We start from the raw sequence: 23,890 nt of genomic DNA, 5'->3' as shown, positions 1-23,890 counted from the left end.
ACGCCTGCGCAGTGAAGGTTAGCAGCCCCCCCCCCCCCCCCGGAGCTTGGCCTCCTTGATGGCTAAGCGAAGAGCGGAGGCAGTGGCCTGTCGCGCTCCGTGCCAGCCGCGCTCCTCTCCGCGCGCGCCTCCTTCGAAGCGCGCGCGGAGCGATCTGGAACGGCGAGAATCGCGAGGCGCAGCGCTCTGGCGGGAAAACGGCGGGGAGAAGAAGCGCAAATGGACGGTGGTCGCGGAGGGAGGCGAGGAGGCGGGGGCCGGCAAGAGGCTCGCGGAAGGAACGGAGCGCAGGGAGCCCGAGCAACGGCTTCCGATAGTCGCTGGGATGGCGACCGAAGCGGCGGCTCTCGCCGGAGGAGATGCGACAGGCGGTCAGGGAGGGCCCGAGAAGGTGAAGAAAGTGACCTGTGCTTTGGGGGCGATGGGGGGGGGGGCGCTTCGGGGAAACTGCAGTTTAGCGGTCTGTCCGTTGCTTCCAAGGAGGCGCGGGCGGGCGAACCAGAGCCTCGGGCGGGAAAGCTGCCGTAAGTGGAGGACGGCGACGGCCTCGAGGAGCAAATAAATCCATTTGGACTCTTCTGTCTGGGCTGCCCAGCCTTTGATTGCGACGGATTGGGATTCCCTTCCCACTTGGGCGACTCGGAATCCTTATGGATGCTAGTTAGTTCAAATCTGTGGCTGGGAAACTATTAGGTGATTAACAAATAAAGGGCTTACTATAAGGTGCACCAATGACAATTTCCTTTTGTGTCCAATCACACTTGGCCAATAAAGAATTCTATTTCTTTTCCTATTCCATTCCAACTCCCATTCCTATCCTATCTTATCCTATTCCTATTCTGTTCTATTTTATTCTATTTCTATCCCATTCCTATTCTATTCTTCCCTATTCTATTTCTATCCTATTCTATTCCTATTTTATTCTTCCCTATTCTATTCCATTTCTATCCTATTACTGTTTTATTCTATTCTGTTCTATTTTATTCTATTTCTACCCTATTCCTATTCTATTCCTATCCTATTCCTTTCTCTCCTCTTGCTATTCTATTTTTATTTCTATTCCATTTCTATCCTATTCCTATTTTATGCTATCCTATCCTATTCTGTTATATTCTATTCCTATTCTTTTTCTATTCTATTCCTATTCTATTCTACTCCTATTTTATTCCTATTCATTTTCTATTCTATTCCTATCCTGTCAATGAGGCACAGCCCTGGCCAGTGAAGGGAAGTTGTGGCCCAAACCTTGGCAAACAAAGAAAGGGAATACAGGTAGTCCTCGACTTTCGACCACAATCGAGTCCAAATTTTTCTGTTGCTAAGCAAGATGTCTGTTAAGCGAGTTTGGTCCCATTTTATGACCTTTCTAGCCACTGTTGTTAAAGAGAATCTGGTTTCCCCATTGGCTTTGCTTGTCAGAAGGTCACAAATGTGGGGAATCATATGACCCCGGGATACTGTGACCATCATAAATATGAATCTGTTGCCAAGCGTGAAAAGGCTATTAGATGAAACAGTCGATATCATTTATGTTCCAAATTTCAGGCAAAAAGACACACTTGCCCCTTTAAGTTGAATATTTTATTTTATTATAAAAAGCTAATATAGATTAAAAATTAGTACAGAAAAGAAAAAATAGAAAATAAATAAAAATATAGTAAAGAAAAAGAAAAGAAACATATAAATAAATGAATGTTCTTCAACAACAAATTTAAATTATTTTACTAAATTATCTCCTTAAGATGTAATGAATGATCTCTTCCCATAGCTTGTCTATAAACAAAATTTAAAGCCTCATTGTTCAGTCCTGATCAGATTGTTATACATGTACAATGTCAATCGCTCAGAGACAGAATAAAGGAGATAAATAGAAAAATGTAATTCCTTTTTTAATGGTGATCTGCCAGGTTCTTTTTACCACATAATTAAAATATTTTTTTTTCATATGCATAATAGTTTTGTGTCTTCCCAGATCTAAAAATTAGATATAAGGAAGTGGCATAATTCTAATTTTAGGCAACCATAATTTTTTCCTAGCTATGAACTAATGAGAATGCAAAATGTATTATCACAGAATAATATTTTTTCCAGTTCAAGCCACCAGGTGGTGATAGAAGTCAAATTTTCTAAGTTCTGTGTTGAGCAACTTCTGTGTGATTGCTTTATATAACACATGAATATTATCACATTCAAATACAAGTACGAGTCTTTAAAAGAAAGTGCACACAGAAAAATGCATTTGTTTCTATTGTTGTAAATCAACAATAGAATGTTAAATTGATTGAGCCACTACAATGATGGAAACTAAAGAACACTTGAATATTTGTATGAATATTTCTCTATACAATGTTCTTTCTTTTTCTATGAAGTCTCAATTTCTAGCATTTTAATTAAATTTTGTTGGTGGTGGGTTTTGTTTTTCATTTTGTTTTCATAGCCTGAAGATGACGTTTGGAACTACAACTCCTTTCAGTTCTGGAAGTTACCATTACCTACCATTGATTTGTCTGATATTCAAGAATTAGAAAAAGGTTCCATAGCAGAAACAAGATCCTCCAGTAACACCTCATTATCAGAAATGGAAACCTGAAGAGTAATCTGTTGTCATAGATTATGGAGTGTGGTTACTATTTTGCACTGTTGTTTCTTAAAAGTGTAAGCAGAGTTGAAACTACAAAAGGATTAAATAAGTTTGAAGATAGGATAACTTCTAAATTCTTCTGAAATGAAAGAGTCATATACTATATAATTCATCAAAGACTGACTAGAGAAGCTATGTATAGAACCAGTGGATTGTGAAATTTAGAGGATTAAAGGAATTTACAAAAACTGATACATATGAACAAAATTGCTTTAGCTTATTGCCAGTATAAATGAAAGGTGTGCAAAGTTCTAAAAAGAGATATGTGCTATTTATACTGCCATGGAAAAAGTACAAGTTATGTGTGCATTTTACTTATGGCTAGAAAAGTTGAATAGCAAAATATAATCACATGTCTCTGCAAAACTGAAATTACAATGGCCAACACTTTCTTTCAAGAATTTCCATAGTAATAAATTTTGTTGCTGAGAGTAATTTAAATCAGTTATTATTATAACTGGTTAACCTGGCTAATAATTTTAAGAGGTTTGCAGGCAAATTGAAGAATCATGATGGGAAATGATGGGAAACCTACACGATGGATCATCTGATGTAGTTTCTGGGCATATTTACAGTAAGTGGCTTGGAGCTGGATTGCACCATGAGGGAAATTGCACTCAGCTTGGAATGTCTTAATTGTTAACAGATTTAGACTGAAACAAATCTAGAAGAGTCTTAAAGGATGAACAAAGTAAAGCTAGTACACTTAAACCTCCTTCTCTTCCAGTCCATGTAGTCCCCATGGCTGCCCTATTTTTATTTACTGTACTCCACTTCTGTTTTCTACACCGCTACCATCATGTTTAAATACAAATCAGTGTTCCCCATTACCCCTGTCTTGCTATACTTTCTCTTCAGTTATCGCTTCAGTTCATATTCAATGAATCCACTCCTCCCCCACTTTCTTGTGTGTACTTTCCTCCATAGTTTTCCTTTAGCTGCATATTGCCCATGTTGTCTGTGTTTATGTAGTTTGGCCCACACCCTTAGGTGTCTGTTTCCATCAGTGGTTTCCTGGTCATTCAATCTGCCACTCAACACCTCAACCTAGAATATGTGTTCTTTATTCACACCAAACACTGATTCAAACATGCCAAAAGCCAAACATAGGAGTTTCAATCTGTCATAGAATATTCAGAACTGTCTGTTCCACACACTGAATATTTTGCATAACTATACTGTATAGTTAAAAACTTGCATACTATAAAAGTTTTTTTTAAAGAATACTGACTTTGCTGTCATTTACTGAATGATAGTTGTTTGAAATCTTCAGTAGAATTCTGACAATCGTTAGTTTTTACTCAGATTACAGAGTGCTTTTTAAAAAACATAACAAGCATATTAAAATTATCTTAAATGTCTAATAAATTTCTACTGACTTAAAAATAAAAAAAACTGCAATAAAAATAATTCACAAATTATTTCTTATTTATAATGGTATTTTCACTTTAAAAGTAGATGCCATTTTTGTAAATTTGCATGTCGATAAACAAGCATAGGCAATGTTTGTAGACTTTTTAAAAATAAGGTGTTGAAATAATTTTCCTTGTAGATAAATAATTATCATAAGACTTATAAGAAGACTTTTCACTAACTGCATATTTTCCAATAGTTATACAGTTCATACCGATAACTGCATAAAGTTAGTTTTGCATGCTTATTCAAAAATAAGAACTGCTGAACGTACTAGTCTTTGTTCTAAGATGCTTAAGTTTTAGTCAGCAATTGCAGACTCCCCCCCTCTTAATACAAATGCGGCTGTATAGCAGCCACTTTCTAATTTTGTACTTAAATTTTGGTTGCTATATTTCATAAGAATTCACAAGCAAACTCTTCAATTCCAAAGAAAAGCAAATCCTTTCTCCTCCATTCTTCTCCATTTATCTGTTTGCTATGGAATGAAAGAAAGTTACTCTTACAAGATTTCATCAGTATAAACATTCCTGTTTCTTTACCAGCATTATTTCATTATTTTGAGTCATGGACTAAAGTTTGGAAGAATAAGACAAGAAACAAATGATCAAAAGAAGCTGCATTTGTAAAAGGAACTACTATTTGAAAAATGCACAAGGTCACCTACCTTATGAACACATTCTTGGATAGCCATAAGTTGGATATTGTATTTTAATAATTAATTAAAATGTTCATTGTAAATCAGAAGTTTGACTTTTTTCTTGCTTTTTGCAGTAAAGACATTCTACTTTAACAAAAAGATATTTGTAAGGACCCATTCGCCTATATACAAACAACAAGCTTTTTAATGATAATTGTTGCATCAATATTTTTTGCAACAATAACTAATAGAATAGAATAGAATTCTTTATTGACCAAGTATGATTGGACACAGAAGGAATTTGTCTTTAGTGCATATGCTCAGTGTACATAAAATATACATTTGTCAAGAATCATGAGGTACAATCATAGGGGTCAAATAAGCAATGAGGAAACAACAACAACAACAATAATAATAATAATAATAATTTATTAGATTTGTATGCCACCCCTCTCCGAAGACTCAGGTTGGCTCACGACAATAATAAACAATGCAGTACAAATCTTAAGGATACAAGCAACAAGTTACAGTAATACCATCATAAGTGGCAGGAGATGGGTGATAAGAATGATGAGAAAAAAACTAGTGGTAATCGTAGTGCAGACTTAGTAAATAGTTTGATAGTGTTGAGGGAATTATTTGTTTAGCAGAGTGATGGTTTGGGGGGAAAATGTTTTTGTGTCTAGTTGTCTTGGTGTGGTGCTCTATAGCAACTTTTTGAAGGTAGGAGTTGAAACAGTTTATGTCCAGGATGTGAGGGGTAGGTAAATATTTTCACAGCCCTCTTTTTGACTTGGGCAGCATGCAGGTCCTCAATGGAAAGTAGGTTGGCAGCAATTGTTTTTTCTGCAGATTATCCTCTGAAGTCTGTGTTGGTCTTATTGGGTTGCAGAACCGACCCAGACAGTTATAGAGGTGCAGATGACAGACTCAATAATTTCTCTGTAGAATAGTATCAGCAGCTCCTAGGGCAGTTTGAGCTTCCTGTGTTGGCACAGAAAGAACATTATTGTGCTTTTTTTATGATGTTTTTGATGTTAGGTGACCACTTTAGGTCCCGAGATATGATAGAATCTAGAAATGTGAAGGTCTCTACTGTTGATACTGTGTTATCTAGTATTGTGAGAGGTGGTAGGATGGGAGGGTTTCTCCTAAAGTCTAACAACCATTTCTACAGTTTTGACTTCAGTTCTAGAGTGTTACGGTTGCACAAGGAGGCTAATTGTTCAACATGTCTGCGGTTTCATCATTGTCTGGAATGAGACCAATCACTGTTGTATAGTCTGCAATCTTCAGTAGTTTTAACAGATGGATCATTTGAAATGTCATTGGTATATAGAGAGAAGTGGTGAGAATACACAGCCTTGGGGGACCCCTGTGCTCATTGTACAGGTATCTGATGTGATTTTGCCTAGCTTCACCTGCTTCCTGTCTGTTAGGAAGTTGTGATCCACTTAAAAGTGTGGTCAGGTACTGATTTAGTTAAAAGAATGTTGGGTATGTTGGTGTTGAATACTGAACTAAAGTCTACAAAAAGGACCCTAACCTAGGACTTTGGAGATTCAAGATGATGTAGGATGCAGTGCAGAGCCATTTTAACAGCATCATCTGTCGATCTAATTGCTCAGTATGCAAATTGCTGGGGGTCTAACAGTGGATCCGTGATGGTTCTCAAGTGGGGCATCACTAGCCTTTCAAAGGTTTTCATAACTACAGATGTTAGAGCAACTGTTCTGTAGTCATTCAGTTCCTTGATGGAGGGCTTCTTCGGTACTGGGATGATAGTAGAGCATTTGAAACAAGAAGGAACATAGCACATCTCTAGTGATTTGTTGAAGATGGGGGCCACTTGGTCAGCACAGACTTAAGCAAGGAGTTATCTTGTCTGGGCCTGGTGTTTTTCCAGGCTTCTGTCTGTGAAATAGATCTTGCATTTCCTAAAGAGACAAATCTATTTAGTAGCATTAAGATTAGCAAAAAAAAAAAAAAAGTAAAAATGCTTTTTGGTTATCTCAGAATGAACAAGTCAGAGCTTATATTAGGAAAAGAGATCCATGATGAACTGGATTTTTTTTCCATTGGAAAACTTTTATTCTGAACTAAGCTGCTACTTAAAACAACGAACAAGAAACATTCTGAATGTTAATCATTTCCTTAATATGGTATATAAACGTGAAATCATATTGTCACATGTTTTTGAGTATAAGTTGTAGTTTCTTGAGTTTAACTGCAGTACAAGTATGTCACCAGAGTTTTCAGAGTTCATCTTTTTCCCTGTTCCCATTAAAGCTTTTAATTGCAAGCACATGGACAGTTGTAATCATTACTTTCCAGCATTGTTTCCATTAGCTGTTAGGGCAAAGCAGGTTTTATCTGATTGTGATGTAGATGGAAAGTTCAGTATGAAATCCAGTGGCTAAAGTTTAGTTTTAGTGATGAGAATGAAGAAGGTAAGTAAGCTGACTTTTCTATTGTGATGTGTGCATTTTTGATATGGAAAAACTTTGAATAAAATTAAGTAAAGTTTTTATTCGGTTCAATGAATCAATGTTTTCACCATGAGAAAAATTAAGAACCAGAGAAAGATTGAAAACAGTAGTACTGATTTTCCCCCCCTCTTACCTATTGGTCTTTTGGCATATACTTCTCCACAAAAGATAACACTGGATAAAGCCGCATGTAAAGAAAAGTTACCTGAGTCCTCAGACTAGTCCAGGTGTATCAATAACTTATGTTAGGACTTTCACATATTGATTTGTATGTATAAGGATCAAAATGTAAAGAATTAAAATTATTTATGGGATTTAAATTGTGTCAAAAGTTTTACTTCTCTCTTGTCTATAATACAGTTAAGCCATCCTGTGAATACAACAATTCAGAGAATTGTGATTACACTGATTTTGGGGGAGGGTGAGGGAATGTTATTTCTTACTGTAAAGAATAATTAAAGTGTAAAAATGCAATATATCTTACATATTTCACCGATAACATTTCAAAATAATCACAAATCCTTTTTACATTAGTGATGCACAAATGCAGAGCTGGATATATTCTGAAAAGGAAAAAAGACAGCATTGCAAGATACCAATTATTTCTTTAATAAGATAAATTATTCATTTCAGATTCATGGGATTTACTTATGGAATGCTCAGTTGTGCAAAGGACAATTAAGGATAGGATAGTTTTACATATGAAATGTATGAAGCAAAAATGAGTTAGTGGCCAAAGCAAAACTATTTTGGGAAGTTTTATGCTTCAATTCTCATACCTGTTGTGTGCATTTGAACAATACTGAATGCTTCTGTTTTTATCTATCTATTTTAGTTTCTAAGTAGAAATCCCTTAATTTCTGAAGCAATTAAAATAAGAGCAGTGCTACCTTAGTTTTGTGTCAGGTGCTTGAGCCAAATAAATTTTTTAACGGAAACTTGGGTTTTAGGTAATTGAATTTGTAACGTTACATATTTTTAAAGAAAGTAAAAATATGTTACAACACTGCTGTAATGAATATGTTGGACTTTTTCTACTATTCAATAGTATTTTTTTTAGATCTGCCACCTCAGAAAGCTATTGATTAATAATGGCAAGAAGAAGAAGCTTTACTTCAAAGGTAGATTATTGGCCAAATATTTACCATTAGAAATCTTTGCTGAGTTAAACATCTTTCAAACCAAATTCTTTGCTATAACCTGCTTGTGGTTCTGACTGAATCTGGCACCTATTTCTGGAGCCAAATGTGGTCGTCCTGAGTTTCTAGTAGAATTTTGAGGATCTGCCAAAATTCTGCTTTGCCATTAAACCACCTTCTGAAAACCTGACTTTGTAGGGAGAGAATAAAGTGGTTTGTTTGCGTTTTCTTTTTCTTTTTAAGGAGTACAGGTGTGTAAAATGTTCCAGAGCTCAAAAAAGCAGGATTTTGTCCACTTGTTCTAAAGTGTTCAGCTATCCCATGAATAACTTAATTTTTAAACTATAGAGATTTTCTGAATGTCTAGTGAAAGAGTAAGAATAGGTTCCTCCCTTACTACTTGAAAAATGAAAGGGAGTGAAGCTGAATTGATAAAATGCATTCAGAGAGCTCTTGACGTTATAAAAGATTGTTACCGGTAACAATTGTTGTCCTTCAATCGTTCACTCTGCTGAAGTTTAGTCAAACAATTGTGGATAACACTTATTGGAAATCTGCCAAAAGCAGAAGTATAAAGTGTGTGCATATTGAACATGCTTCTGCTCTGTTGAGTTTTTGGATTTTCAGATAGAAAACAGTAAGGATTTGTATTAAATTGCAAAATATATGTGTGTTAGCTCTAAGCTTCCCCCAACCAAATACAGTGGTACCTCTGCCTAGGAACGCCTCTACTTAAGAACTTTTCTAGATAAGAACCGAGTGTTCAAGATTTTTTTGCCTCTTCTTAAGAACCATTTTCTACTTAAGAACCCAAGCCCGGAAAAATTTTCCAGGAAATTTTAGAGCAGCACGAAGGCCCGGCCAGTTTCCTGCCATTCTCTCTGGGTTTCTCTCTGGTGCAGTGTATGAGAGGCAGCCTCACGCCGAGTACATGGGAAGCACGTGCTCCTCGCTACCTCAGAGTCCCTCTTTTTTTTTAAGCCTTAAAGTTTTGGATTTTTTTGATTCCCCTCACCTTTCTTCAGCGACTGTCCTCTTCTTCCTCTTCTTCCTCCTCTTCCTCCCATCCAAATTCCGAGCTTTTTCCCTTTCTAATGGGTTTGCACACATTATTTGCTTTTACATTGATTCCTATGAGGAAAAATGCTTCTACTTACAAACTTTTCTAGTTAAGCTGGTCACAGAACAAGTTAAGTTCTTAAGTACAGGTGCCACCGTATACTGTTTTTTAAATTTATCAGTATTTGCTGTGCATAATCTGAACACAAAGTCTGATTATTTGTAAAAGGGCAGGCTAAGAATATTGGTATTGGTATTTATATCTTCTGGACTATTTTTCTGTAAATTGAGTATCATCCTTTCAGAATAGGCCAGATCAGAAAAAAAAAGTCTGATATTGAATTAATGCTGGCTATAACAGAATGTGAAAGGGAATCTTGGCTGTATTTTCTAGTCCTTCCTCCACATCTCTGAATTAGGGTGGATCTAGTCTGAGTTTTCTTATAGCTCTATTTCCTGGAATTAACACAGGCTTTTGTTTTTGTGACAGTTGATACAGATTCTCTTTAGTGTCATTTCTGAGGCTATCTACATAATATATGGATAATTGGTATGCCTTGATGCTGTCTGTCTCTGTGACAAAAAAACCCCATGGGAAACACCCCCCCCCCCTGCTTGTCTCAATTTTCCTTTTTTGGTATAACAATATGAGAAAGTTTTGCTCAACTCTTTATTTTATACATGCCTTGTTAAGATGTCAAGAAAAGAGTCTGATTATCATATTGAGTTAGATTCAGGAGGGGTGATAATCTGAGTTGTTCTGTTTTCTTTGTGCAAATAAATTAGGGCCAAAAATTCAATACTAGGATTTAGCTTGAAAAAAAAAGTATTAAACTTTGCACGGTATAAGCCCAACCACTATTCATGATACCAAAGTAAAATTATTTTGGTTTCCAGATTGTGCTTCAATGTGATTGCAGTTACTCTGTCTTACCTTACTATTTTGAAAAATCAAGTTTGGCTGGTTGCGGTGCCTGATCAGTTCCTCCCAAAAGTAGGAAGGTTCCGAGAAGTTTGAAACTCTACTCCTTTGCATATATTATTTTAACTTACGGGCAGGGAGGAACCATGCAGTGTTTCATCTGAGATGGAGAAGCACATGCTGGAATTCATAACAGACCAAACTGGATAGTTTGACCCTGCCCCTTGGCCTGTCTGTTGTTTATGAATTTTTCAAGGGAGCATTAGTATGTAACTTCAAGAATCCTCAAAAGAACTTGGGTCATAAAGTCAGCTGCCAGTCTCTGATAGAAGAAAGTGGAACATTAACCAACGGTGTAGTCCAAGGATCAAGCAAAGTGCTCTTTTGAGTTTTGAATGGACTTTCCTTCTGTGTTTCTGTGATACTTGAAGCAGCTTTCAGGGACTGGAAAAGAGAGAGTGCAACATTGATTAGATGAGTGCAACTCCAGCTTGTGAAGGTCCAATTTGTGAAGTAAGGAAGAAACACCAGACAGGATGAAAGTTCAAGTCAAGGTAAAAATAAATAAATTACGTAAAATTGGACAGATGGACAAGGTTGGACCGAGGGTTTTTTTTGCTACTATATTTTAATGCAGTACTCCTAAGCAGCTGCTAATCTTTCTAACTCAAAAGTATGTCTTAAATCTGCTTCTTCCATGATACTTTTTTTGCACACTGCTTCAGGCATACTGCTGATCTTGTTTTCACAATTGTACCTTACTGGAAGAAAATAGAAACACTATGTACCATATGCTTATCAACATGGGTATTATTATACTTGGGGTAGATAAATTGTTATATACTCGGCTCTTGTTTTCAATAGTCATTTCTTTTTTTTGTAGCTATAAGTGAGAAGAGACAGAATGCAGATCGTGGCTTAGAAGTATGTTCAGGTGTTTTCAGACTTCTATGTAACTGAGTTAGAAAAATAAGATACGGTGTTGTATGAAGATATAATCATTGCGGAGCTGGGGGGGCGGGCGGGTTGAAAAAAGAAAAAAAAATCAGATTTGTACTTGGGATTCTAGTTCTGGGTATGCAGGAGATAAAGTGACCAAACATTATGAAGCTCTTTGTAACAAGGAAAAGACGCCTAGCATTCACCAATTTTCTTAGGAAGGCTAGGAAATGTCATTCGGCAATATGACTGCCAGAGATTTATTTATTTATTTATTTATTAGTTGGACTTGTATGCCGCCCCTCTCCGAAGACTCGGGGCGGCTCACAACAAGTAAAACAGTCACAACAATCCAATTAATTAAAATATTTAACGATTTAAGAAAACCCCATGTAATAGTAAACACACACACAAACATACCATATATAAATTTAACGTGCCCAGGGGAGATGTTTAGTAACACTCTCAATAGATTCCTTTTATATAGGCAAATCTAGTAATTTTAGACTACTAAACACAAAAATATTATCACTGCCATAATTTCAAATGCCAGCTCTATTGATATTACATTATATTAATCACATTGGTTGGAGCATCAGTGGTTCATTCATGGTTCTTCACATCAAACTTTATCACTCTTTCAAGAAAACACTTTTTACCAGTGACCTTTATTCATATACAGTGATCTCTCAATTATCGCGGGGGTTACGTTTCCGCAGTATAGTGGTGTGGAAGTAAAAACACCATCTGCGCATGCGCGCCCTTTTTCCATGGCCGCGCATGCGCAGATGGTGGAGCCGGGGAGCGATGAAAGTGTGGAAGCCGACAAAGATTGCTTTGAATGTCGGCTGCCCCCGCCCCCCCAGCGCATCTGGCACCCTCGCCGCTACCAGGCGAGCGGCCGGAGCTGCGCCCTCCTTCCCCGCCGCCCACGCAAAGGGGAAACCCCGATCTTCGGCTCCTCGCTGCTGCCGCGCTGCCGAGCAGATCAGCTGCTGGGCGGCCAAAGAAACCTTCCCTGGGTCTTCCCAGCTGCCCACGCAAAGGGGAAACCCCGATCTTCGGCTCCTCGCTGCTGCCCGCCCGCCGCTCGCCTGCCCGCCGCTCGAGAGAAAGAGGGGGAGAGATAGAGAAAGAGTGAGAAGGAAAGAAAGAGATGAGAGAGGGAGGAAGAGAGTATGAGAGAGGAAGAAGCAAGATAGAGAAAGAGAGAGAGAAAGAAAGATGAGAAAGGAAGGAAGAGAGTGACGTCATCGGGTGGGGAAAACCGCGGTATAGCAAAAAAACCGTGGAGTATTTTTTAATTAATATTTTTTGAAAAATCGTGGTATAGCGTTTCGCGATAATCGAGACCGCGAAAATCGAGGGATCACTGTAAAAGGAAATTCTAGAAAGAGACAAATGTGAAGTCAGTGAATTGTAACTTAACCAAGCAACTCTTCAGTTTGTTCCTGTAGAATTGTCCAAATTGTATATGTATAAATGATCATTTTCTTTATATATACCTGTTACATATCAAGGCACTCTTCCTATCTATAGTGTGTTTGTGTAGTCAAATATGCGTGTTTCGCAATATTTTTATATATGAGGGGACAGTCATCCTGGTTAATAATAATTTATTTGATGTGGTAAACCTGGTGTATAAAAGTATATCCTGCACTAAATGTTAGTTTCTAAGACACAGTAACACATTATATTATAGATGGCAAAATAATATTTAATTTTGCATAATGTACATACTTTTTATTTTCCCATAGACAAGAAAACACGTAAAATAAACCTACTCAGTGCATGTGTACATGTGTATTTTAATATATATATTTTGAAACTTAGGGGTTTTTTTCCAATTCACAATTTCTGAATGGTTATGCTTATACATGTGAAATAACTTGAATTGAGCAATATTTATTCTGGAGGATCTACAAACTTGTTATCAGCATTTAAGTGTACCTTTCATTGAGAAGTCTAAGATCAACTTTATTTTTTCTTCTGCAATGGCAACTCTTGGGAAATAAACATTCGCATAATCAACAGTTGAGATGTTAAACATGTAGACTTCTGGAAAACATTGATTTCCTTTCTCAGCCAAGTCTCAGTTGAATTATCTGAATCTGTCTTTTGGATTTCGGAGTGGGTATGCAAACATAATATCCTATCAGCCAACTCTAACTGGTTATATGATAGGTAGGTAGGTAGATAGGTAGATAGGTAGATAGATACTGAGTTTTTAAACAGCATCTTTATATAAGTATTGAGTTTTTAAGAAAGAAGTGCAACTGAAACACAATAATGAAAGTTGAATGATGGGTGTAGGAAGGCACATATTTACAAAGCAGTTAGACTTATACTGCCTTCTCAGAAATCTCAGTCAGACATTTTTCAAAGAAGAGGGATATAAGTATCCTTTAATTGTGAGAATTTATAAGTTTCTATCCTGCTAGAAGGAAATAGAATGAGAGAAAGTTTTCCCAGGGAGTACCATGATTTCTCATGGAGTTGGTGAAAAGACCAATAATAATCTGTATAAGAGTGGGAAATGGGAAAACCGTTAAAACATGAAAATTGCAATACAGTGATGCCTCTACTTAAGAACTCCTCTACATAAGAATTTTTCTAGATAAGAACCGGGTGTTCAAGATTTTTTTTGCCTCTTCTTAAGAACCATTTTCTACTTAAGAACCCGAGCCCGAGAGTAGCACGAAGGCCCGGTCAGTTTCCTGCCATTCCCCCTTTAATCCCATCCCTTTTGGGCTTTTCTGGGCTGCCAGAGGAGCCTTTTGGTGGTATTTAAGGAGGCTTTGGCAGTTCAGAAGCATTTTCCTTTCTCTGGGCGCTTGGAATAAACCTCTGCCAGCACCCAGAGAAAAGAAATGCTCCCTTCACTCTGGGCAGCCGAGGAGTCATCACAGCGAAGGAAAGTCACCGGCTACAAAGCAAGCAAGCGAGAGAAGAGGGGAGCCCTTCAGCATGGGAAGGAAGAGGCAGCAGGTAGCAGCAGCAGCCAGTGTATGGGTGGCAGTGTATGGGAGGCAGCCTCGCACCTGGTGTATTGGAGGCACATGCTCCTCCCCCCTGACTCAGAGTCCCCCCTTTTTTTAAGCCTTAAAGTTTTGGATTTTTTTTATTCCCCTCACCTCACCTTTTTCCTTTGGCAGCGACTGTTCTCCTCTTCTTCCTTCTCCATCCACCCAAATTCCGAGCTTTTATTTCTTTCCTAATGGGTTTGCATGCATTATTTGCTTTTACATTGATTCCTATGGGAAAAATTGCTTCTACTTAAGAACATTTCTACTTAAGAACCTGGTCATGGAACGAATTAAGTTCTTAAGTAGAGGTACCACTGTATACTGATATCATGGAGGGATGCTTTCTTCATCTCATAACTTAAATAACAAACATTGTGATTGTGGCAGTCTTAAGCCAAGAGACTCAAATATGCAGATAGCTATAAGTCTCACTGAATGACATTAAGTTACTCATCATCTCTTACTGTCTATCTTTACAAGAAGAAAAAAAAAGAGAATACAGCAAGTCCCTTGATTAAGAATGCCTCTGTTTAAGAATGACCCATAGTTACAAATGGAGAGTATTGCAGCAAAATTCAAATTAAATACACAATGGCTCAAGTTCATTACACAATACCCCGTTTTCCCCAAAATAAGACATCCCCAATAATAAGCCCAATTAGGCTTTTGATTGCATGACAATAAGACCAAGTGCTTATTTCAGGGTTCAAAAAAAATATAAGACAGGGTCTTATTTTGAGGAAAACACGGTACTACTTATGCAGTATTACATAATATTGTTCTGCAGTATCGAGATTCAAACTTTTTTCCTACCGGTACTGTGCGTGTGGCTCACTGGGTGCGACTTGATGGGGGTCGTGTGACTGAGTGGGCATCGCCAATTTAACATCACTCACGGCAAGGTGTGGTATCACCACCCTATTAAGCCACTCCCGCAGAACCGAGAGAAAAGTTTGACCAAGTCTTCTAGCATTCAACCTGGTTGCTTCTCGCCCCCATCTCATGAATGGCTCATATACACAAAGCAAGAAATCATTAAGATGGATATTTTCCTAAGATTATTGTTTCTATTCTCTACAATTCCTATTAAAATTGATAAATCCTTTTTCAATTAACTAAATAAAATGACTTCTAAATTTATTTGGCAAGGGAAGAGACCAAGGATTAATCTAAAGAATCTACATGATGTTAGAGAAAGAGGTGGATTTGAACTTCCAAATTGGGAGATTTATTGTCAAGCAGCAGCAATGACATGGATAAGACTGGATTTTACTTAGAAATAAAAGACTTAATTTTAGAAGGATATGACTTGCAGATTGGATGGCACGCATTTATGTGGTATGAGAAGAAAAAAAATACATCGTTACTTTCAGAGACATATTATAAGGAATTCACTACTGGCAATTTGGGAAAAGATAAAAGATAAATGTTATTCAAAAGTTCTGGATTTCGACAATACACACAAAGCAAAAATGAGAAGATGGTGAAAGCAGCCACATTGAATGTTGCAGGAGAGAGAAACCAAACTTTTCTCCATCCCTACTTAGTGGAGCCGGTCCATTTATAGTGCCTCAGCCCCTTCCTTCCCACGGGTCAAAGTACCTTAAAGGGACAGACTGTGACACCTGCCTTCTGAGTGGCTCCATTGTGAATGGAGGGAGAAAAGTTCAGATTCTCTCTGCGGTGACATTTAACTTGGCTCACCCAAGAAGAAGGCGAGAAGCAGCCACATTGAATGTTGTAGGAAAGAGAAGCTGAACTTTTCTCCCTCCATTCACAGTGGAGCTGCTCAGAAGGCAGCTGAAAATGACTGCTGGCGGCTGGAGGATTCTTGGCGCAAAAGGTGGCCAAGCCTCACCATGCCCCCTCCCAGGCGTGAAGGTAGGTGAGCAAGGCAGAGGGCAAGCAGGTGGCAAGCGGTGGTGGCTCCAGGGCAAGATTGAAGCGAAGGAATTGCCCGACTCAGCTGAGCAGATGGCAGCTTTGGGGCAAGACACATTATACCTGGCCCAGCCAAGATGGGCATTGAGTGGGCGGCGGTTTCTGGGCAAGACTGGAGCCAGGGAATGGTACATTATCCCCAACCCTGCCAAGGTAGGCGGCAAGTGGGCAGTGGCTTGGAGCAAGGCCAGAGTCAGGGAATGGCATATTCCCCAACATGGGAGGCGAGTGGACAGTGGCACCAGGGTATTAGGGAATGGTACATCCTTAGGCCTGGTGAAGGGCAAGTAGGCAGCATGCATTGCTTACCTTTAATGAGTCAAGGTGGACGTTGAGGTTATTAGCTGGGCTATGTGGCGAAGGCAATATATATAGGGTAGGGTGGGTGGGCAGGGCAAGCAGTGTGCGGCCAGAAGGGGCAAACGATTGGAAGGGGCTAGTGGTGACTGGGCAACTAGGCAAGCATAGACGGTACCGGTCAGAGGTGGTATTTACTGGTTTGGCGAACTAATTGAAATTGCTGCTAACAGTTCACCCGAACTGGTTTGAACCAGTCGAATGCCACCTCTGCTGTTCTGGCTTACAAACAAGTTTGACTTAAAGACAGAGCTTGGGAACAGAACTCATTTTTAAACTGGAGATTACTTTAATTACTTGTGTAAATGTACCACAATAGTCAACAGCAGATTGAATAACACCACAAGAACATATAACAAAAGCATAAAATTCTCATAATACTGACAATAGAATAAGAGCTGTTGACAGCATCCCTTTCTTCAGAAAATTGAACTTGTAGCTGAATTCTTGGAAAATAGAAAAATAGAAGCAGAGAAGATTGACGGCAGAATTTTTTTTCCAAAATGGAAGGTGATAGCGACCTGGTCTCTGGAGGGGTGACTATTCCATAAAATAGTGGCCATTATGAAAGAAAATACAGGTGGCCCTCGACTTACAACTACAATTGGGACTAGAACTTCCATCACTAGTAAGGCAGTTATTAAATTAATCATGCCCAATTTTGAGACCTACTTTGTTGGGATCATTAAGCAAATCACACAGCCATTAAATGAATCCAGTTTTCCCAATTGACGATGATTATTGCAAGCTAGCTGGAAAGGTAGCAAATCATGTGAACCTGGGACATTGCTAATGCAAGTGAGCCTCAATTCTACGCATCTGAAAATTGAGAATTACTATCAACTCTCAACTACTATCAAGAAACTGAAGAAGCAACAGTCCTTAAGTTACCTAAGAACCAAGCCACATGGAGCTTTATAACGAGCAGCTTCAGCTGTATTCAAAAACCCACCTGGTAGCAAGAGCAGGATCTTTAACATGGTTTTCAATTGATGCCACTTGCCAGCTTATCACTAACTGCATTGCCTCATGAATACTTTGTCACCTCGGTGAAGCGACTACTTCACCTTTAACAACAACAACACAAGAGCATGCAATAGATACAAACTAAATGTAAATCGCTCCAAACTAGACTGCAGAAAATACGATTTCAGCAATAGAGTGGTCAGTGTCTGGAATTCACTACCAGACTCTTGTTTCCTTCCCCAATCCCAAAATCTTCAACCTTACATTATTTACAATAGACCTCTCCCCTTTTCTGCACTTTCATGCCTACCGTCCCTATCCTAATGTCTTTTTGTCTTTTCTATCTCTACTTTATACTTATATTATGTTAAACATATTACAATACTATATTTGTATGACAAAACTAAATAAACAAAAATAAATAAATAAACCTCAACAACAACGCTCCTGGTCACAGTCAAATCTCTTGAGCTCATTGCTATTATCTATCTATCTATCTATCTATCTATCTATCTATCTATCTATCTATCTATCTATCTATCTATCTATTATATTTATTTATTGGATTTGTATGCCGCCCCTCTCCAGAGACTCGGGGTGGCTAACAGCAATAACAAAACAACATATAATAATAATTAAATACTAAAAACAGTTAAAAACCCATTATTATAAAAACCAAACATACATACAGACATACCATGCATAAAATTGTAGAGGCCTAGGGGGAAAGAGTATCTCAATTCCCCCATGCCTGGCGGCAGAGGTGGGTTTTAAGCAGCTTACGAAAGGCAAAGAGGGTGGGGGCAATTCTAATCTCTGGGGGGAGTTGGTTTCAGAGGGCCGGGGCCACCACAGAGAAGGCTCTTCCCCTGGGTCCCGCCAAGCGACATTGTTTAGTTGACGGGACCCGGAGAAGACCCACTCTGTGGGACCTAACTGGTCGCTGGGATTCGTGCAGCAGAAGGCGGTCCCTGAGATAATCTGGTCCGGTGCCATGAAGGGCTTTATAGGTCATAACCTTCTCCAACCATGAAGTTCTAATTGCTTAAGGATTCAAACCAGGGGTGAAATGTTTCTGTTTCGCTCATGCCTGTCAGTCGTAAAAGAGCTGGTCACGAAGGGAGTGAGAGGCTCCACCCACCTGCCTGAATGCCGCCATTTGGATTGTTTTACCTTCTACACATGTGCAAAGTCTTCTGTGCATGTGCAAAGGGTAAAAGAACCCAAATGGTGGCATCCGGGTAGGTGGGCAGAGCCTCATGATCCCTTCGCAACTGGCTCTCCTACGACCAACAAGCACGAGCGAACCAGGAGCAATTCACCCCTGGTTTGAATCCTTCAACAATTCAAACCTTCGGAGTAACATCATGAGAAGTTGGGATCTTTTAGGTGGTTTGGTACACAACTCCTGTGCTTCCAATAGGGGTGGCACAGCAACATCTACAGAACTACAGGTTTCACCCCCTGTATTCTAGACCAATTTTGGACGGATGAATTCATTGCAAAGAACCAAGATGTTGGAATTTTGCTCTTTTCCCTGTTCTAGCTCAGTTCAATAGCTTAATTGAAATAATATTTTCATAGAGAATTCTAGCATAATACAGTGGTACCTCGAGATACGAGTTTAATTCGTTCTGGACCTGGGCTCTTAAGTCGAGCAGCTCTTATCTCGAACGACTTTTCCCCATAGGAATTAATGTAAATAATTTTAATTGGTTCCAGCCCTCAAAAAACTCACAAAGTTAGTCTAAATTATGCAGAAAGACATGTTTTTAATGAAGAAATGTACATGTACATATAAATGAATAATGAAGTTTCTTTCACTTTACTTGTAAACTTTCTTAAACTTTTAAATTTACATATGTTCAACTTCTCTGCCACCCAATCCTGTAGGACAGAGGTCCCCAACCCTTTTTGCACCAGGGACCGGCTTTAAGCGATCAAGAGAGGAATGGGTGAATGAATGGACGGAGGGTGGGAAGGAAGGAAGGAAAGAGGGAAGGGACAGGAACAGAGGAAGGAAGCAAGGAAACTTATGAAAGGGGAGAGTAAGAGAGGAATGAGTGAAGGGAGGGAGGGAAGAAGGTGGGAAGGAGAAAGAAAAGAAGAAATAGAGGAAGGGAAGGTAAAAGAGAGAAAGAAAAAGAGCAAGAAAGAAAGCAAGAAAGAAAGAAAGAAAGAAAGAAAGAAAGGGGGAAGGGACAGGAACAGAGGAAGGAAGCAAGGAAACTTATGAAAGGGGAGAGTAAGAGAGGAATGAGTGAAGGGAGGGAGGGAGGGAAGAAGGTGGGAAGGAGAAAGAAAAGAAGAAATAGAGGAAGGGAAGGTAAAAAAGAGAAAGAAAAAGAGCAAGAAAGAAAGCTGCAAGCACCCCCCCGAGCCCCCCAGGCCGGCTGCAACCTTTTAAAACACGCGCGCCGCTTCGCAGCTGTCTCCTGAAGCCGAACGCGGAAGTTAGCGTTTGGCTTCAGGAGACAGCTCCTTGGCGCTTGTATCTCGAATTTGGGCTTGTAAGTAGAACAAAAATATCTCTCCCCTCCCAGCTCTTATCTCGAGTTGCTCTTAAGTAGAGCAGCTCTTATGTCGGGGTTCCACTGTATATGATTTCTCAATTCACTAGTTAGATACCGATTCTACTAGACAGCAACATTTGCAATACAGTAATACCTCATCTTACGAACTTAATTGGTTCTGGGACGAGGTTCGTAAGGTGAAAAGTTCGTAAGATGAAACAATGTTTCCCATAGGAATCAATGGAAAAGCCAATAATGTGTGCAAGCCCATTAGGAGAATCCAAAATATTAAGGCTTAAAAAAAAAAGCGGCGGCCAGACAAAGCTGAGGCGAACACCTTTCTTCTCCCTTGAGCTCCATGAGCTTTTCCCCACCTCTCTCTCCTCATCTCCCCCACACCTTTCTCCTCCCTTGAGCTCCATGAGTCTTTTCTTCCTGTTTTTGTCCGCCCTACTCTGCCCAGCAGAGCGCCCGTTTTTGCGATCCTGGGATTTCCCTACAGCATTGCAAAAACGCGGAAGTCAGGAGGTGGGGTTTCCCATGGAGGGGAGCCTCAGGGGATCCCAGGATGGCAAAAACCTGCGCGTGGCTTGCAACAAAAGTCCGGAGGCGGGGAATCTCAGTGGCGGCTTGGCAGGTTCGTAAGGTGAAAAAAGTTTGTAAGAAGAGGCAAAAAAATTCCGAACCCTGGGTTCGTATCTTGAAAAGTTCCTATTATGAGGGGTTCGTATCTTGAGGTACCACTGTAGATGATTTGCCCTTCTGGTAAATTGTCAATAGCTATTTATTAAGAATTTCTGGAAATTCATTGAGAGATCCTTATGAATTACTTGTGGATTTTAAAAATGTGTCAACCATTGAACACAAATCTTAAATCAAACAAATGTCTACATTAAGCATTTCAAAAATTTTTGATCTAGTTAGATACATTTGAAACTTTATCATATGGCACAAATGCTTTTAAAAAACTTGCTATCATCCAGATAGGTAGACCTATATATTCACAAAGTTATTGCGATCACCTATTTACTATTTGCCACCAAACAGCCATTCATTGCAAAGCAACATGGTGAAGCCCTGGATTCCTAGATTTTAGGATGCTCTCTACTTTTCTTATATTAAAATAAGCAATACAAGTTGTCTAATACCTACACGGATATCTACATGGATATCTACAAAGATATTCTTGAATATCTACAAGGAGATATCCATGGGCATGCTAAAATCTTTATAGATCAGCATTTCTTCTAAACATTTCTTTATATGGTCATCATTTACAGAGCCATACTAGTATAGTCCTAGTTCTTTAGAGCAGAATATTGTCTTCAATAAAGGATTTTCTCCTTGCTGAAATATAAAATAGTTGCTGGCCTTTAATGTTTTTTCATCTTAGAGAGGTAAGATTTCTCTCTCATTACTTCTTATTTTATTCAATGATCTGCAAGATTGCTTCTATGTTTAGGCCTGGGTGAGTTTAAAAAGGATTTCAAAGGCAAGAATTGTGTAAACTTATCGTCTTATATGGAACTTCTATTATTTTTCAATTCCATGTTAATATTTGCAATATAGTATTAACTTCTTCATGATCCTATGGAACTGTTGTTTATTTTTGTATATCAAAGATTTTTAGAAAATCTCTTTGAGATGTAATATTTCTGTTCAGTCCCAGAAATCTTGGATTGAAGGTGTCTTCAGTAAAAGAGAATGTGCAAAATTTGTACCCAGCTCAAAAGATTCTCACAGGTACTTTGTTTATTCTTGGGGGGTTTTTTGAATGGTACAAGGAGTATGGTGTATAAATTTTGTATAAATGTATACTGAACAGTGTCAGTGTTCATTGCGTAAAAAGCAAAGTTAGACATGTTGAGATGAGAAAAATCTCAAATCTTATTACTACCAAATAAGTTATGACAAATAATAAAAAATGTATATAAGCTTTTCAGACAGAGCTCTTCAACAAGCAAGATTTTAAATAAAACAGTGGCCTGTGTGAGGGATCAGGTATTTAAAACACAAACTTAAGTACTATGATTTTCATTTCTGTAAAGAATCAGCTTAAAGGTACAACTAAAGGTTAACGTGGCATTTCCAGCTTTTTCTCTTAAAAGTGGTACTTGTACAAACTAGATGGCACTTGAAGAAATACATTTGCCATGGATTAAACACTCTTCACATATTACTTCAGTGTTCTGCATATTTAGATTGGTTTATATTAAGGCAACGGAATTAATACAAAGGAATAATAATAATAATAATAATAATAATAATAATAATAATAATAATAATAATGGTAAATGCAGTATGAGAAATGATGGACTGGTGTTCAATATGTTAATGCAGTTATTATAATGAACAACAACTATAAACTAAGTTTATTTGTCTGAGTTGGAATAAAGTTAGCATAAAAAGATCATTGAGTCATTAGATACAGGTAGCATTTGTTTTGCAATCACAATTGGCTCTGGTGACTCTGTTAAGTGGTGTCTAAGTGAAATATTAGATGACTGTAACTTTGCTTTTCTGCTGGAATGAGCACCTGGAGAAGCAGCCTATAGGAGTTTTGGCAATAGAAAATGAGCCTTCCTATATGGGACAACCCTGCAGTAAACCTGTTCATTTATTATTTATTATTTATTTATTTATAAATCAGATTTGTATGCCGCCCCTCTCCGCAGACTCGGGGCGGCTCACAGCAATAATAATACAATGTAAACAAATCCAATATTTAAGTTTAAGTTAATTTAAAACCCCAATTTAAAAACCAATCATACATCCTAACATACCATGCATAAATTTTATAAGCCTAGAGGGAGGGAAAGTCTCAATTCCCCCATGCCTGACAACAGAGGAGGGTTTTAAGGAGCTTACGAAAGGCAAGGAGGGTGGGGGCAACTCTGATATCTGGGGGGAGTTGGTTCCAAAGGGTCGGGGCCGCCACAGAGAAGGCTCTTCCCCTGGGTCCCGCCAAACGACATTGTTTAGTTGACGGGACCCGGAGAAGGCCAACTCTGTGGGACCTAACTGGTCGTTGGGATTCGTGCGGCAGAAGGCGGCCCCGGAGATATTCATCCCTTATTTGCTGGGGGAGGTGGCATTCTTGCCACCTGTCTAACAGGCTGGATGTGTATTAAAAAACTGACAGATACTATAGCTAGTGGGGGGAAGGGGCAAGAGCAGGGGTAAAATTCTCCTGGTTCACTTGTGCCTGTCGGTTGTTGGGGAGCGTGAGGTTCCGCCCACCTGCCCGAACACCACCATTTTACCCTCTGCACATGCGGAAAGTATTCTGTGCATGCACAGAGGGTAAAAGAACCCAAATGGCGGCATCCGGGTGAGTGGGCGGAGACTCACCCTCCCTTTGCGACCAGCTCTTTGACAACCAACAGGCGCGAACAAACTGGGACCATTTCACCCCTGGACAGGAGGTCAGCTGTACTTTGTTGTGAAGCTCCTTTTCAATGAAAAGAAAGAGCTGGTTTTGTTTTCTGGATGAGAGAAAGGGTGGAGGACAGGAATAGGGAAGGATATCATATGAAACCATGACAAACAATTGGCTGAAAGCAAGGGAGATTATATCCAAAACATTGTTCTTGTCTGCTCACATAGAAATTTTGACAATTTTTTTTGGGACATAGATTTATTTTGAAATGAGATTTATCTCATATTACCTGTTTGGACAAACTGAAGCATTGTCTTCAAGAGGTTTTTAAAGGGCCTGCTTCATTATACGCTGTAACATAGCTTTAGGTGTTGTTAGGCTCTCACGGTTAATCACTCCTGAGATATCTTTTCTTGAATAACAGACCATATTTGTTCTTTAAGTAGTTGGCAGGAATCCCAACAGC

The 23,890-nt window shown here is 38.9% G+C and overlaps 1 protein-coding gene and 1 long non-coding RNA gene across 11 annotated transcripts in view; both read left to right on the top strand.

Annotated features, from left to right (window-relative positions):
• Window positions 1-4,798, top strand: LOC139162386 (uncharacterized). The gene is made up of 2 exons (XR_011558319.1): window positions 1-391; window positions 2,438-4,798. It is a non-coding gene; the product is annotated as an uncharacterized lncRNA (long non-coding RNA).
• Window positions 4,799-10,673: 5,875 nt separating this feature from the next.
• Window positions 10,674-23,890, top strand: part of TRPM6 (transient receptor potential cation channel subfamily M member 6) — a 99,185-nt gene continuing 85,968 nt past the window's right edge. For 8 of the 10 annotated variants that reach the window (XR_011558318.1, XM_070742674.1, XM_070742675.1 and 5 more), the window contains exons 1-3: window positions 11,203-11,227; window positions 16,049-16,149; window positions 21,709-21,788. Coding sequence is in view for 9 of the 10 variants with exons in the window: in XM_070742674.1 (XP_070598775.1) it covers window position 11,227; window positions 16,049-16,149; window positions 21,709-21,788 (182 nt within the window). In the remaining variant the exon portion in view is untranslated. Of the gene's footprint in view, window positions 10,858-11,202; window positions 11,228-16,048; window positions 16,150-21,708; window positions 21,789-23,890 lie in introns of those variants that run through there. The other 2 variants (XM_070742671.1, XM_070742673.1) reach the window with 2 other exon arrangements.

This window comes from Erythrolamprus reginae, chromosome 2 (genome assembly GCF_031021105.1).
Source record: "Erythrolamprus reginae isolate rEryReg1 chromosome 2, rEryReg1.hap1, whole genome shotgun sequence".
Classification (NCBI taxonomy): domain Eukaryota; kingdom Metazoa; phylum Chordata; class Lepidosauria; order Squamata; family Dipsadidae; genus Erythrolamprus; species Erythrolamprus reginae.
The sequence above is the reverse complement of the archived record's forward strand: the minus strand, read 5'-3'. Positions and strand labels throughout refer to the sequence as shown.